The sequence below is a fragment of the Cetorhinus maximus genome, chromosome 16 (assembly GCF_964194155.1).
Source record: "Cetorhinus maximus chromosome 16, sCetMax3.hap1.1, whole genome shotgun sequence".
Taxonomy (NCBI): Eukaryota; Metazoa; Chordata; class Chondrichthyes; order Lamniformes; family Cetorhinidae; genus Cetorhinus; species Cetorhinus maximus.
This window is the reverse complement of record NC_135894.1, coordinates 26,184,978-26,201,439: the sequence shown is the minus strand read 5'-3', so window position 1 is coordinate 26,201,439 and position 16,462 is coordinate 26,184,978. Positions and strand designations below refer to the sequence as shown.

General features: G+C 42.5%; 1 protein-coding gene and 1 non-coding gene across 2 annotated transcripts in view; both read right to left on the bottom strand.

Annotated features, from left to right (window-relative positions):
* LOC144691441 (growth hormone-regulated TBC protein 1-A-like) overlaps positions 1-16,179 on the bottom strand; it is a 63,964-nt gene extending 47,785 nt beyond the window's left edge. The window contains exons 1-3 of the mRNA XM_078559538.1: positions 16,039-16,179; positions 15,740-15,888; positions 4,643-4,801 (exon numbers count right to left, since the gene is read on the bottom strand). Coding sequence (XP_078415664.1) covers positions 4,643-4,801; positions 15,740-15,888; positions 16,039-16,082 — 352 coding nt within the window. The 5' untranslated portion in view covers positions 16,083-16,179. The remainder of the gene's footprint in view (positions 1-4,642; positions 4,802-15,739; positions 15,889-16,038) is intronic.
* On the bottom strand, positions 9,298-9,401 carry LOC144692080 (U6 spliceosomal RNA). Its single transcript, XR_013579264.1, has one exon. It is a non-coding gene; the product is annotated as a U6 spliceosomal RNA (small nuclear RNA).
* Positions 16,180-16,462: the final 283 nt, after the last annotated feature.

Genomic DNA, 16,462 nt, shown 5'->3' with positions numbered 1-16,462 from the left:
CCCCTCTCCACACCGGATGCCCATAGATCAGGAGCATGGGACTGAAGTGCAAACGAAACAGAAGCAAAAGGTTTTTCAAATAACTAAAAAGGAGGTACAGCCCATGACAACTTACATATGCATGGTCCATGGACTCCACAAGGCTGGGGAAAGATGTAGAGGAACAAATTTGCAAAGAAATTACAAAGAGGTCTACAGAATTGGCCATGCCCTGTTTTGACCGGGATGGGAGAGTGCGCGCTTTATCAAGTCCCACTACTCCGCAGGTATACCATTAATTTAAATGTTTAATTTTCTCACCAAAAAGGCCAATTGATTATCTATATCTCTAGTACCCAGAAGAAGAGAGTCTGACCAGGCTTCTTTCAAAAACACAATGATTAATTTATGTCAAAACAAAACTTCTTTTAACAAGTCGCAAGTACTGGTTAACACACAATTGTAATCAGGAAGTATAACTATCTATCTCTTCCTAAGGAATTCCCCCAACACACACACACACACTAACAGACAAACAAAGGACAAACAGATAGTATCTCTCTGCAGAGATGGGCTTTGGGGGATGGGCGTTATAAAATAAAGGATAAAGTCCACAGGGTCTTGACGCTGCAGTTCCCTCACCAATTGGTCCAGCTTTGCAGGTCCAAATGCAGACTAGTTACACTCAGATGAGGGTTCTCTAGCTACAGGTTGATAGCCACACACAATTTTCAGCAAGGCAGAGAAAGAGAGCGAGCCAGTCAAAGTAGCATTCCTTTCTCAGCTTGTTCTCCAGCAAGACCCTCCTTCAAAACAAGCAGGTTCACAACTTAAGTTTTTTTCCCCCCTCCCATGTGACTGCCTTTTTTGTCTCCCAGCTTTTCATTAAGTAAAGTTCTTTGCAGTTCACCACAAACAAACAACTTCTCAAGTATCATATAGGTCAGGTGATTTCTTGGAAGAGGTCTGCTTGTTTACAATTCCAGGGTGAACTTATGACCTTTTAAAAAAAAATCCCAGGTTAGCATCCAGGTGTCCAGATCATGCCAAGTCCTTGCACTTTGTAAAAGAAAACTTCAGTTTTGAGAGATATGATCCCGACAGCCTCTAGCCAAGCTGTTCCAGTACGGCTACGACACTGGCATCAATCTGACAATGTGGAAAATTACGCAGGTAGGTTCAGTCCCCAAAACCCAGGACAAATCCAATCCAGCCATTTACTGTCCCATCAGTCCGCTCTCGATCATCAGTGAAGCGATGGAAGATGTCGACAACAGTGCTATCAAACTGCACTAACGCACCAATAAGCTAATCACTGATGCTTAGTTTTGGATCTGTCAGGACTGCTCGGCTCCTGGCCTCATTATAGTCTTAGTCCCATTTCGGACAAAAGAGCTGAATTCCAGAGTGAGGTGTGAGTGACTGTCCTTGACATCAAGGAAACATTTCATCAAGTGTGACATCAAGGAGCCTTAGCAAAACTCAAGTTAATGGGAATAGGAGGAAAACTCTCCATCGACTGAACTCATACCCAGTACAAAGGAAATTGGTTGTGGTTCTTGGAGGGCAATCATCTCAGCATCTGTAAGTGTTTCACAGGGCAGTGCTCTAGGTCCAGGCATCTTCAGCTGCTTCATAAGGTCAGATGTAGAGATGTTTGCTGATAATTGCACAGTATTCAATTACATTCTCAACTCCTCTAATATTGAAGTAGTCCATGACTGCATGCAACAAGACCTGGACAATCTTCAGGCTTGGGCTTGTTAAGTGGCAAGTAACATTTGCATCACACAAGTCCAGGTAATGACTATCTTCAACAAGAGAGAATCTAAACATCTCCCCTTGACATTGAATGGCATTACCACCACTGAATCCCCCACTATCAACATTCTGGAGGAGGTTACCATTGACCAGAAACTGAATTGGACCAGACACAAACATTTTGGCTACATGAACAGATCAGAGCCGGTATATTCCACAGTGAGTAACTCACCTTCTGACTCCCCAAAGCCCGTCCATCATTCACAAAGCACAAGTCAGGGATGTGATGGAATGCTCTCCCCTTGCCTGGATGAGTGCAGCTCCAACTGCACTCAAGGAGCTGGACACCATTCAGGAAAAAGCAGCCCACTTGATTAGCATCCCATCCATCATCTTAAACATTCACTTCTTCCACTACTGGCGTACAGTGTGTACTATCTACAAGGTTCCTGCGACAGCATCTTCCAAGCTGGCGACCTCTACCAACTAGGATAAGGACAGCAGGCACATTGGAACACCACCACATGCAAGTTCCCCTCCAAGCCACATAACATCAGACTTAGAAATATGCTCTGTTGAAGGGTCATGTGGACTCGAAACGTCGACTCTTTTCTTCTCCACCGATGCTGCCAGACCTGCTGAGTTTTTCCAGGTAATTCTGTTTTTGTTTTAGAAATATGTTGCTGTTCCTTCACTGTTGCTAGGTCTAAATCCTGGAACTCCCTCCCTAACAGCACTGTAGATGTACCTATACCACATGGACTGCAGCGGTTCAAGAAGTCAGCTCAACGCCACCTTCCCAACTGTAGTAAATGTTGACTTTGCCTGCAATACCCAAATCTCATAAACGAACAAAACAAAACACATGCAACGACATGAGTCGTTTCCCATGACGTTCCATTTTATAAGTTGAGATAACATGGTGCAGTGTATACAGGTTTTCAGAAACATTTAGTGAATGTGCCTCACAAGAGGCTTACTAGAAAAATGTAACATAAAATGTTGCAGCATCACTGTATCTTAAGAAAAAATTGTAAAAATATTAAATCACAGAATAATACAGCACAGAAGGAGCCATTTGGCCCATTATGTCTGTGCCAGCTCTTTGAAAGAGCTATGAAGTATCGCCATAACCCTGAAAATTCAAATATTCTTCCAATTCCCTTTAGAAAGTTATTGAATCTGCTTCCACCACCCTTTCTGGGAGTGTATTCCAGATCATAACATTCCACTGATTAAAACAAAATCCCAAAGAATTGCTTTTACAATGGTATTAGAGAAGTAAGTTGCACTCTCATAACAGGAACTGTACTCCAGCTCCAGCTATCCATTTCAGGTGAAGAAGCAAAATAGTTGAATTGGAAAGGATTTAAAAACCCAGAACTTCCCCACCATCTAGCAACAAACTCAGAAAAGGTTGAGAAATAACAAAATGTCTTTTGCCCAAAATGTGGACTTTTGGAATAGGAACTGAAAATGCTGGAAATACTCAGCAGGTTAGGCAGCATCCGTGGAAAGAGAAATTTTGGAAGCCAGGTGGAGGTTACAGCAATAATCTGCAAGAAACCACTTCTAAATGGCCTGGTAATCTTTTATCCAAGAATGATTACACCTTCTGACCTATACCTATATTGAATCAAACATTCTTCTCTGTGGATTCCTGCTGTAACTGCATGGCAAGGCTTTTGTGTTGTCAGCAATAAGATCCCAAATGGCATTTAAGTCAACTCTTCAGCCCATGACACCATCAAATTGATGGTACTTCCATAAAGATCTATTCTTTTATTATTTTATTCCAGGGTCTCTAGCACCCATCAGGCAATACCGGACACAGGCTCAGAATACGAACTACACATATATTTGAGTAGCGAAAGAGGACACGGGAACAAAGCAAACAAACATGAGTGAATGGCTTCCTGTTTATGTTGTCTCCACATTGCTGTTTCTCACCAACTATTTTCTCCCCATCTTTTCTCCTTATAACTCTGCTTCTCTCTCTTGGTTTCTTCTTCTTCTCATTCTGGTACAGAGGTGGTGTATGGCCTGACAATAAGTGGAGCCACCAATGACTGCAGGCAGCATATGGACTGAGGACGACAAATGTGGTCCTAAGCAGCTCTCTTCCCATCCCTCACCCCTGCTCTTCACCCACTCACTACCCCTGCTTTTGCCTCTTTCTTCTACTGCTCAATCCATTTCCTTCCTTATTTTGTTTCCTCATCACGCAATTGATCAACTATCTACATCCCTCTCCCAAGAGTGGCTGGGGAAAGGCTCCCTCAGCATCAACTTATTCCATTCCCAGCTCATTCTATTGACCTGTTCCTATCAGTTTCTCTCAAAGAGGATTTGTTTGCTTTCAGAATTCAATCTTTTTTTAAAGAGCAAAGAAAGTCAAATTAGTCTTCCCCGATTCACCATCTTCAGCCGGAAAGAAAAACAAAAAAAAAGGAAGGGGGATGAAAAAAACGACACAAAGGATCAGTAACATAAACACAGCTGTCAACTAAGTTATATTCTCTAGCTCTGCTTGTGCACACCATAAGAGCTTAGTAATTCATGTGTATATACATTAGAAATATGACACTTGCACACTTCCTACCTGCACCAATTGACTTCCTGCTATCAAACGTTTTCTGTCAACTTTTACCATTATAAATTGCTGTCTATATTTGCAATGGAAAGTTCCAAGTAAACTTATCACTCAGATTGCAGACTGGTTATCAGGTTCCCACCAGCCTCTCTGAAATGCATTGCCATTTTTCCCTCATTATCTAAAATTTCAAACATCTAGAATAGGCGTATAACCAAAATTAAATAAGTTGAGTGCTTCTCAATGCACTAACAAACAGCAATGAAGTAATGTTTTTGAGTTATTATTGTGCAAATGGAGTTGTATTACCTGTTTTTACAGCATCGACCAGTCTTGGATCTTCCTCCATTTCCAGTAGTTTCTTATAGTAAGCTGGATTTTTTTCCATCTGTGCCTGAGCTCCACTAACAGTCATCCAGATAAGAGTACGATATTCATTTGGAATACCTTTTCTGATGTATCGTTTCACTGTTTTGGGAATAAAAGCAAGTAATTAAAAAGCAAAATATAAATGATCCCAATATCTGGCAGATCACATTCATGAGTGGTCTAGAGAAAGCTTTCTTCATCCTGATTAGGGGTGTGTTTTATTTCTTTATCTTCAATTCTTAGTACTGAAATATAATTCCTCAACTTGGCCTTGGCATTGTTATCCATTTCAATTGATTTATCTTGAAAATATGTTTGTACCCAGACCAAATCCTGGTGCAATCAGGGAACTGCTGGTAGGCGTTATAGCAGATAGGTGCTGATTATCAAATCATTATTTACCAAGAGTGCTTCAGTTCCCTTGCCCTTAGCACCTTTATACGACTGGGCTCACAGAAACTCATCAGGCAAACTCCTCCGATGTGACCTTCAGTACTCACGCAGAAAGCACTTTATTTACACAAAAGAGCTGCAAATATATCCCAAAATATTTCTGCATGGGGTAGCAGGCTCCCTCTTCTAATTATCAAATGGGTTTTCACTTAAAAAAAAATAACCCAGGTAAAATATCTAATAAGTATATAAAAGTGATTATGCCTTCCTCACTAGAAAACACTCCTTAACCATCTTCACCTTCTCCAACTTCAAAAGCCCCTTAAGAGCCTTAATTCACTCCATCAAATCTCACTATTCACTGTATGGGAGAAAATTGCAGTTAAGTTACTGGATAGAAAATTAAATTAGCATCTCTCTATTACAGTGCACATGACAAACATCTTCATTCACTTACATCTTTATCTTTTGGATGAACGAGCCCTTCAGTTAGAAGGCAAGTACTTGCTGAATGTCTTTATTCACTGCCTGAAATACTCGATTAAAACACAAGCTTTACTGTTGGTTGCACAGGCTTAATCTAGGAGATTGAAACCCATTAAAAAATGGTCCAATTGCATAATTTTAAATCTCAACTTCGACCATTTGTGAAAAAGAAAACAAATGCATTATATTGCAGATGCTAAAAATCTGAAATACGAACAGAATATACTGGAACTACTCAGGCAGCATTTATAGAAAGAAAGAAAGAGAGAGAAATAGTTAACTTTTCAAGTTGATGATCTTTCATAAGAACTGGAAAAAGTCAGAGATGTAACAGGGTTTTAAGCAAATACAGAGGCAGGGAAAGGGAGGAAAGAACAAAAGGGCAAATCTATGATAGTGTGGAAGTCAGGAGAAAGTAAATGACAAAAGGGAATGGTAATGGGGCAAGTAAAGATGTGTTAATGTGAGGTTTAAATTGGAATAGCAGATCAACAGCAGCTGCCGTCCAAGGTTATGATCTGAAATTGGTGAATTTCATGTTGAGTCCAGAAGGTGTAAAGTCTCTAAATTGAAGGAAAGGTGCTGTTCCTGGAGCTTGCGTTGAGCTTCACTGGAACAGTACAGGAAGTCAAAGATATAGAGGTGAGAATGAGAATGAGGCAGAGAATCTTGCTTTTGGCCCTAGCTTTGGATAATCCCACGCTGGGTTAGACAGGGTAGATGTGGGCGCATTCATAATTCTAAAGTCCTTTATCAAGTCACTTCTAAGACTTCTCTTTTCTAAAGAAACAGCAGCCCAATCTGTGCTAACAGTTGTAATCTCCCAGTTCTGGCAACATCCTTGTACTTTTTTCTGCATCCCTCTCCTGTGCTTCTGCCTTTTTTCAGTAGGGAGACAAAAACCATACATGGTGCTCTTAAATGCAGCCTGACCAGGGTCCTATACAAGTTTACTATAACTTCACTTTGTAAGCTTTTTAATTGCTTTGCTTCAGCTGCTATCCACGCCTTTAGTCGTAGATTAGGCATCTCCACTGCACAACTTGGAGAGTTAATGAGCTCATTCTCTTCATCACCTATCTCCACCTCTGCCTCAGTCATCTCGTCCATAACTTTGCAACCTCGAGATTCTACTATTCCAATACTCTCCTGGCCAGGGTCCCAACTTGCATCCTCCATAAACTTGAGCTCATCCAAAACTCTCCCGCCCTTCTTTGAGCTCCATCTTAAGTCCCATTCACCCAGTACCTCTATGCTTGCTGACCTGCATTGGCTCCCAGTCCAGCAAAGCCTCGATTTTAACATTCTCATCCTTGTTTTCAAATTCCTCCACGGCCTCGCCTCTTGCTATAAAATTCACCAGCCTTCCCACCTTCCAAGATCTCTGCATTCTTCTTCCAGCTCTGACTTTTGTGCATCCCTGATTTTAATTACTCCAGCACTGGGGACTGTCTTCAGCTGCCTCAGCCCCAAGCTAAGGAATTCATGCTCTAAACCTCACCATCTCTATAGCTCTCTCTCCTCCTTTAAGGTGCCCCTTGAAACTCACTTCTTTGGCCAAGCTTTTGGTTATCTGTCCTAATATTACTTTATGTAGCTTGGTGTCAAATTCCGTTTGGTAACATGAAGTAGCTTGGGACATTTTACAATTTTAAAGGTACTATGCTGGGAGGATGTTGCTGTTTGTTTTATAGAGGCAAAGCAGGAATGAAACTGGACTTAATACATAAGAATGCAAAACTACCACTGTAACGTATAATTGATGCATTAATAAAGTAAAAAACCAAACTGTGGTCTTGGGAGTTACAAGCTCCCAGTGGAACGAGAGAGTAAGATAGATACAGGATGAAACAGACTGGACTTCTGAAGACCCCAGATTCCCAAGGATGGGCAGTAACCAGATCCCAAAGAATGTGTTGGGTGACCATGCATCTGGTACTCATAATCATCGTCCACATTAGCCAAGTTAAGACGTACATCTACTTATTAGTTCTACCTTATGTAGATTTGTGTTTAACTCTTCATTTTTGGAATAATCATGTAATAATCATTTTATAAAAGGACATAATTGTGTTAGAAGCAGTTCAGGGAAAGTTTACTCAACTCATTCCTGAGATAAGGGGCTTATCTTATGAAGAAAGGTTGAACGCGTTGAGCCTATACTCACTGGAGTTTTGAAAAAATGAGAGTTGATCATTTTGAAACATATAATACACAAGATCCTGAGGAGACTTTATAGGGTAGATACTGGGAGGATGTTTCCACTTGTGGGGGAGACTAGAACTAGGGGACAAGGTTTAAGAATAAGAGGTCGCCCTTTAAGATGGAGATGAGGATTTATTTTCCTCAGAGGGTCGTTTCTGTGCAGAATTCTCTTCCCCAGAAAGCAGTGGAGGCTGGGTCATTGAGTTTATTCAAGGCTGAGTTAGACAGATTTTTGACAGACAAAGGAATCAAGAGTTATTGGGGGGCAGACAGGCAAGTAGAGTTGAAACCAGATCAGCAAATGATCTTATCGAATTGCGAAGCAGACTCGAAGGGCAAGATGGCCTACTCCTGCTCCTAAGTCCTTTGTTCCTATGGTGACATATACCCAGGGCTTAAATGGTTTAAAAGGAATGATTTTGAACAGCTCGAGTGAGTGCACTCCAGGGAGCAGAGAGCGTATAGTATAATAGAGGGCACAATACAGTGGAGTTAGCCTCAGTTAAACATTCACTCCCTCCACCACCAGAAGCACAGTGTCAGCAGCATGTATCATATACGAAGTACACTGCTTCTTCAACAGCACCTTCCAAATCCTGGCAGCCTTTACCAACTAGAAGGACATGGACAGCAGGTGGATGCGAACACCACCACCTGCAAGTTCCCCTCCAAGCCACTCACCATCCTGAATTGGAAATATATTGCCATTCCTTCACTGTCACTGGGTCAAAATCCTGGAACTTCCTTCCTAACAGCACTTTGGGTGTACCTACACCACATGGAACGCAGCAGTTCAAGAAGGTGGCTCACCACCACCTGCTCAAGGGCAATTAGGGATGGGCAGTAAATGCCAGCAACGCTCACTTTCCTTTAAAGGATAAAAAAGCAGGCATTAAAGTTTCTAGCTTATTAGCTGTTCTTTACAAGAACGCAAGAAATAGGAGCAGGAGTAGACTACATGGCCTGTCGAGCCTTCTCCACCATTCAATATGACAAAGGCTGACTGTGGGCCTCAGCTCCATTTTCCTGACTGCTCCCCTATCCCTCAATTCCCTGAGGCAACAAAAATCTGTCTATTTCAGCCTTAAATGTATTCAACAATGGGGCAGCTAACCTTCTGGGTTAGAGAATTCCAAAGATTCACAACCCTTTGAGTGGAGTAATTTCTCCTCCTCTCAGTCCTAAATGATCGGCCCCTTATCCTGAGACTGTGTTCCTGTGTTTTTGTTTCCGCTGGTTGGGGAATCTATCTCAGCGTCCACCCTATTAAGTCCCGTCAGAATTTTGTAGGTTTCAATGAAATCATCTCTAAATTCCTGAGAATATAAACTCAATTTACTCAGCCTCTCATCACAGGACAACCTCCTCATCCCAGATACCAGTTTAGTGAACCTTTACCTCTAATGCAAGAATATCCTTTCTTAAATGTGGAGACCAAAACTGCACACAGTACTCTAGATGCGGTCGCACCAAAACTCTGTACAACTGCAGACTTCTTTATTTTTAAAAATTTTTATATGGAACGCTTCACGAATTCTCGTGTCATCCTTGCGCAGGGGCCATGCTAATCTTCTCTGTATCGTTCCAATTTTAGTATACTCCAATCCCCTTTCAATAAAGGCCAACATGCAATTTGCCTCCCTAATTGCTTTTCTCACCTGTATGCTAATGTTCTGCATTCCTTGTACAGGCACACCCAAGTCTCTTTGAACATAACAGTTATAAGTTTCACACCTTGAAAAAATATTCTGCTTTTCTATTCTAACAACCAAAGTTAATAACTTCACACTTCCCTTTTGATACCCACTCACCTAACCTGTATATGTCTCCTTGCAGTCTTTCTGTGTCCTCCTGGCAGCTTACCTTTCCACCTAGCTTGGTATCATCAGCAAACTTTGATACATTACTTTCTCTCTCTTCATCTTAGTCATTAATATAGATTGTAAATAGCTAAGGCCCCAGTACTGATCCTTGCAGCACTCCACTATTCACTGCCTGCCAACTTGAAAAATCCCTATTTATGACCACACTCTGTTTTCTACCCATTAACCAATCCCCTCCCCTAACCATCCTAAGATAATACCCCCAACTCCATGAGACCTTCTCTTACCTAATAATCTTTTATGTGATAAAAGCAAAATACTGCAAATGCTGGAAATCTGAAACAAAACCAAAAATTGCTGGAAAAACTCAGCAGGTCTGACAGCATCTGTGGAGAGGAAGACAGAGTTAATGTTTCGACTCCGTATGACTCTTCCTTGTTGAATGCCTTTTAGAAATCCAGGTATGCTACATCTACTGGTTCCCCTATATCTACCCTACTAGTTACATCCTCAAAAAACTCAAATATATTTGTCAAACAGAATTTCCCTTTTGTTAAACCATGTTGACTTATTCTAATCATACTATGCTTTTCTAAATGCATTGTTAAAACTTCCTTAATTATAGATTTCATGCATTTTCCCAGCAAATGACGTTAGGCTAACTGGCCTATAATTCACTGTGTTCTCTCGCCCTCCTTTCTTGAAAAGCGGTATAACATTTGCCAATTTTCAATCTAATGTTACTGTTCCTGAATCTATGGAATTTTGGAAAATCATAGCTAGCACATCCACTATCTCTGTAGTTATCTCCTTTAGAACCCTAGGGTGTAGGCCATCAAGTCCCAGAGATTTGTTAGATTTTAATCCCTTAAGTTTCTCCAACACTTTATCTCTGCTGATATTAATTTCCCTAATTTCCTCACTCTTTTTTAGATTCTAGGTTATCGCCTATTTCTGGTATGAAACTTGTGTCTTCTACTGTGACGACAGACAAAATATTTGTTCAATGCCTCCGCCATTTCCTCCTTCCCCATGATAATTTCTCCTGTCTCTGCTTTTAAGGGATGAGAGCTTACTTTAGCTACTCTCTTCCTTTTTATATATTTAAAGCTCTTATAATTTTTTTTTATATTCCTGGCTACTTTACTCTCATTCTATTTTTCCCTTTTTATCAACTTTTTGGTGGCTCTTTGCTGGTTTCCAAAACACTCCCAATCCTCAGACTTGCTACATTGTTTTTGCAACATTGTAAGCCTCTTCTTTTAATCTAGTACTGTCCTTAATTTACTGAGTGAATCATGGATGGGTCCTTCTTGCTGAGTTTTTGCTCTTCAGTGGAATGCATTTTTGAATTGTTTCTTTAAATGTTTCCCACTGTTCATTTACCTCCACACCTTTCAGTCTATTTGCCCAATTAACATTAACTAGTTCTCCCCTTATACCTATGTAATTAGCTTTGTTTAAGTTTAAGATTTCTGTTTGCATTTGGAACATGTCAGTTTCAAACTTAACATGGAATTGAATGGTATTATGATCACTATTTCCCCGTGGATCTTTTACTATGACATTACTGCTTCATTATACAATACAAGATCTAAGGTAGCTTTATCCCTCGTCAGTTCCACTACATACTGCTCCAAGAAACTGTCACAAAAACATTTTACAAACGCATCTTCTAGACTATTCTTGCCAATTTGATTGTCCCAGTCTATATGAAGATTAAAGTTCCCCATAATCATTACATTTCCTTTGTTACAGACTCCAATAATTTCTTGTTTAATGCTCTGCCCAATGGTGTAACTACCATTAGGGGGCCTATAAACTATCCCCACCAGTGTTTTCTGACTTTTGCTATTCCTAGTTTCCACTCACTGATTCTACTTCATGATCTTCAGCAGCCAGATCCTTTCTCACTAATGTCCTTATGTTATCGCTTACTCTAAGGTCTACCTCTCCTTTGCCATTCTGTCTGTCTTTCTGAAATATTATGTCCCTGGAATTTTTATTTCCCAACCTTGGTCACCTTTTAACCATGTCTCTGTAATGGCGATTAGAGCTAAACCATTTACCTCTATTTGTGCCTCTAGTTCATCTACCTTATAGCAGATGCTTCGTGCATTCAGATAAAGAACCTTTAATTTAATTTTTTTCTTTTTATTCCCTGCAATGACCTTAATTCACTGATGCATATTTTTTGTTAAACGCTTTGCCCCTTCCTGTCCCACTCTTTAGGTGAATACATGGGCCAAGATAATAAAAAATGGAACAGGTACCACAAGCGTGCAGTTCCGAGCTCCTGAATACTCAGCACATAAGAGAGTGCACACCAACAACCACCCCACTTTCTTAGACTGGACTACTAAGTCTCCAGGTCATGTTTCACTATGTAAGAAATGACCAACCACCTCCAAAGATCAGTGTTATGTTGAGAAAGATTGGAAAGAGTATCTTCAAGGAAAACAACATTTGAGAAACATTGTGAAACTGCTGTAAACATACCACATGTGGAACATTATTCTATAAATGATCCAACCTGTGCAGTGATCTGACAGTTCCACCTACAAAAGACGAGGACAATGACGGGACAGCATGCAGTACACGACGATGACAAGAGGCTTGTTGTTTGGATCCTGGGTCATGAAATATTTTTTTAAAGCTAGGCTCGCCAGGCAGATAAAAGACATAATCCAGTTCATGAGGGATGTAGACTCCATTAAATGAAGTGATCAATGTCAATGAGTCAGATGAGAATACCCACATTAAAACACCAAAATGCAATGTGCAATACCAGTAACCAAGAGTCACAATGAGCACCGCAGCTAACTCTGGACACTACACTGTCAGCCGTGGCTCAATAGTAGCAGGCTGACCCGAGTTAGAAGATCGTGGCTTCAAACCCCACTCCAGAAATCTGAGTCTATAATCTAGGCTGACTCTCTCAGTGTAGTACTGAGGCAGTGCTGCACCATCAGAAGGGTTGTCTGTTAAAACCAAGCCCTCGTCTGTCCAATGTGAAAAAATAACCGCAAGGGCCCTATTCTGAAGAAGAACAGGAAAGCTCTCCCTGGTCTCCTGGCCAATATTAAACCCTCAACTAACATCACTACATCAGGTTATCTGGTTACGATCAAATTGCTCTTTGTGGGACCTTGTTGTATGCAAATTGGTTGCTGTATATCCTAATTATAATAGTAACATTTCAATTTGTTTGACTAATCTGTAAATAAATGTTTGTCATTTTAGACTGGGAAAAACACCAGGTAGCCGCCATTCAGCCCTCGTAGTGATTGATGCAATGGATGCATAATGCAATACATGACAATCAACAGATTCATCTTAATAAGGGCAATTGTCTGTCACCATAAGCAAAAGCAGGTTTCAAAACAAAACACTTCTGATAAGAGGATCAGATCTGCTACTGAGAGCAGCTCTGATAATACAGACTGCACAACTACAAAGTGTGACTTCTTGCATTCATATAGACACTAAAATAAAAGCAAAATACCGTGGATGCTGGAAATCTGAAATAAAAACAGAAAATGCTGGAAAAATTCAGCAGGTCTGGCAACATCTGCATAGAGAAACGGAGTTAACGTTTCAAGCCCGAGCCCTGAAGAAGGGTCATACAGACTCGAAATTTAACTCTGTTTCTCTGCGCAGATGTTGCCAGGCCTGCTGGGATTTTACAGCATTTTTTTGTTTTTATTGCATTTATATAGCACCTGTAACAGTAAATCGTCCCCAAAACACTTCACAGGAGTGATTATCAAACAATATTTGACCAAAGAGAAATTGGATGGGCACTTCAGGGAAATAAACTTGGGGGGCCATGGAGTTAAAGCTGGGGAATGCGACTGACTGAATTGCAACACGAGGGCATGGCCTCCTTTTGTGCTGACTCTATGACTCAAACAAAATAACACTACCCATTTATTTCAACAATTCCAGCCAGGATGTTTATTATATACACTAGTTGGCAATCCTCGGAAGAAGAAGAGGTGTATGCTCCATACATGTTACCTCCAGTGTGAATTGCGACACTAGTCTTTATCCATATTATCAAAGTCTAAACATATCCCAGTATAGCAACATTAAATCCTGTTTTACTAGTTCCAGATGTAAATATACAAACTACAGTCCAGAGTAACAAAACAGAAAATATGTTTAAAATGCCTCACAAACCCCAAGAGGCCAAATCTACAATGTACCTATAGTAGCAATGCAGAAACTAGCTGCTTGGGCACTCAGGTGCTGATGACCACTCAAACGTCTACACCAAGAAAGAGGCCATTCGGCCCAGCGTGTCCGTGCTGGTCACCAAAGATATGACTACATTAACTCCATTTTCCAGCGCTTGGCCCATAGCCCTGGAGACTATGGCAATACAAGTGAATATCTAAATACTTCTTAAATGTTTCAAACGTTTCTGACTCAACCACCCTTTCAGGCAGTGAGTTCCAGACTCCCACCATCCTCCGGATGAAAAAAAATTCTCCTCAACTCCCCTCTTAGCCTTCTACCTCTTACCTTAAATCTATGTCCCCTGGTTATTGACCCCTCTACTAATGGAAAAAGTATCTATGCCCCTCAATCTTATACACCTCTATCAGGTCCCCTCCCAACCTTCGCTGCTCCAAGGAAAATAACCCCAGCCTATCCAATCTTTCCTAATAGCTCAGACCCTCCAGCCCAGGCAGCATCCTGGTAAATCTCTGCATCCTTTGCAGTAAAATCACATCCTTCCTATAATGTGGTGACCAGAACTGCACGCTGCACTCCAGTTGTGGCCTAACCAGCATTTTATACAGTTCCAGCATAATCTCCCTGCTCTTGTATTCTATGCCTCAGCTAATAAAGGCAAGTATCCCATTTACCTTCTTAACCACCTTATCTACCTGCCCTGCTACTTTCAGGGATCTATGGATGTGCACACCAAGGTCCCTCTGATCTTCAGTACTTTCCAGGTCCTACCATTCATAGTGTAATCCCTTGCCTTGTTAGCACTCCCCAAGTGCATTATCTCACACTTTTCTAGGTGAATTCCACTTACCACTGCTCTGTCCACCTGACCAGTCCATTGATATCCTCCTGCAGTTTACAGCCATCTTCTTCACTATTTACCACCCTACCAATTTTCATGTCATCCGTGAACATCTTGATCATACCCTGTCCAAATCCAAATCATTTCTGTACACCATAAACAGCAAGGGCCCCAGACTTCCAGTCACAGAAACAACTCTCTACCATCACCCTCTGCTTCCTGCCTCTCAGCCAATTTTGAATCCAACATGCCACTTTGCCTTGGATCCCATGGGCTCTTACTTTCTTGACCAGTCCGCCATGAGGGGCCTGACCAAAAGCCTTGCTAAAATCCATGTAGACCACATCAAATGCATTACCCTCATCAACATTCCTGGACACCTCCTCAAAAAATTCGATCAATTTTCTCAAACACAACCTTCCCTTAACAAATCCATTCTGTCCCTCAGAATTCTTTCTAGTAACTTCTCCACCACTGAGGTTAGACTGACTGGCCTGTAATTTCCTGGTCTATCCCCATCTCCCTTTTTAATAATGGGACATTAGCAGTCCTCCAGTCGTCTGGCACCGCTCAAAACCATTTTCTTCACAGAACGCTCTAGTCAGGAGTGCAACAGAATTATCTCTGAATCCAAATACTGTGGAAGGAGGGCAGTTCCCAGGACCTGGAGGGGGGATAAGAGGGGCAATGTGATGGGGGAATGGCAATTCCCAGTACTTGGGTGGGGGCGCAGGGGTCAGCTCCCAGGACTGGTGGGTGGGAGTAGAGGCTCAGGTGGACAGATTACTGGTTGGGGGCAGGGGAGCATCCCCTACTGCACGGGGGAGGAGGGTGCAGTGACAGCAGTTCCCAGCAAGTAGCGATGGGAGTGCAGGGCAAATTTCCACTACCAGGGGGAGGGGCGGGGGTAAAGTCCACCACCTGGGGGGGGGCAGGGGGGCAAAGTTCCACCACCTGGCAGATCTCAGTACCTGGGGGCTGGATAAAAGGGGTCAGGAGGGCAGGTCCCAGTACCCTGCGGGGGGCGGGGACAAATCCCTAGACTATGAATTTTCTTGCTCTATTCTCCATTAGCACGCTTTCACTCACTTTTCAGGCTCCGCTCCACCCGGCTGCTCTGCAGCAATTTGCGCCATTTGATGGCCCGGCGCCTCAGCACTGACCCGTAATCCGACACCTGCTCCCGGGGCGACGCAGAGCCCGAGCCCGCCGGCTGCTGGAAACCGTACTGGTCCGTCCTGGGAAAAGAGAAGAGCGGCTTAGTCCCGGCCGGCCACCCAAACTCCCGTAACCAACCGCCCCGACCCTCCGACACCCCTCCCTCGACGCCCGACTCTCGGAGCCACTCCCGGAGCTGCCCTAACCAGCCCAAACCGGCCACCCGGTACCTGATCTCCCGCTCTTCATCGATGCACAGTTCCACAGTCTCCATGAGTGAGTGAGCGGGCGGTCGCTCCGCTCCCGCACTCCGGCCGCAGGTAGTCAGCGAGGCCGGGGGAGGGGCTTACCATAACCCCACCCCCACATCTGTCAATCAAACCCCGCCCCCACACCTGTTGATCAAACCCCGCCCCCACACCTGTCGCTCAAACCCCGCCCCCACACCTGTCAATCAACACACCCGTCAATCAAACCCGCCCCCACACCTGTCAGTCAAACCCCGCCGAAATGTCAATCAAACCCCGCCCCCACACAGCCATAGAATCAGTCATAGAGCACATAAACAGGCCCTTTGGCCCATCATGTCCATGCCAGCCATCAAGCCCCTATTTATTCTAATCCCATTTTCCAGCACTTGGCCTGTAGCCTTGT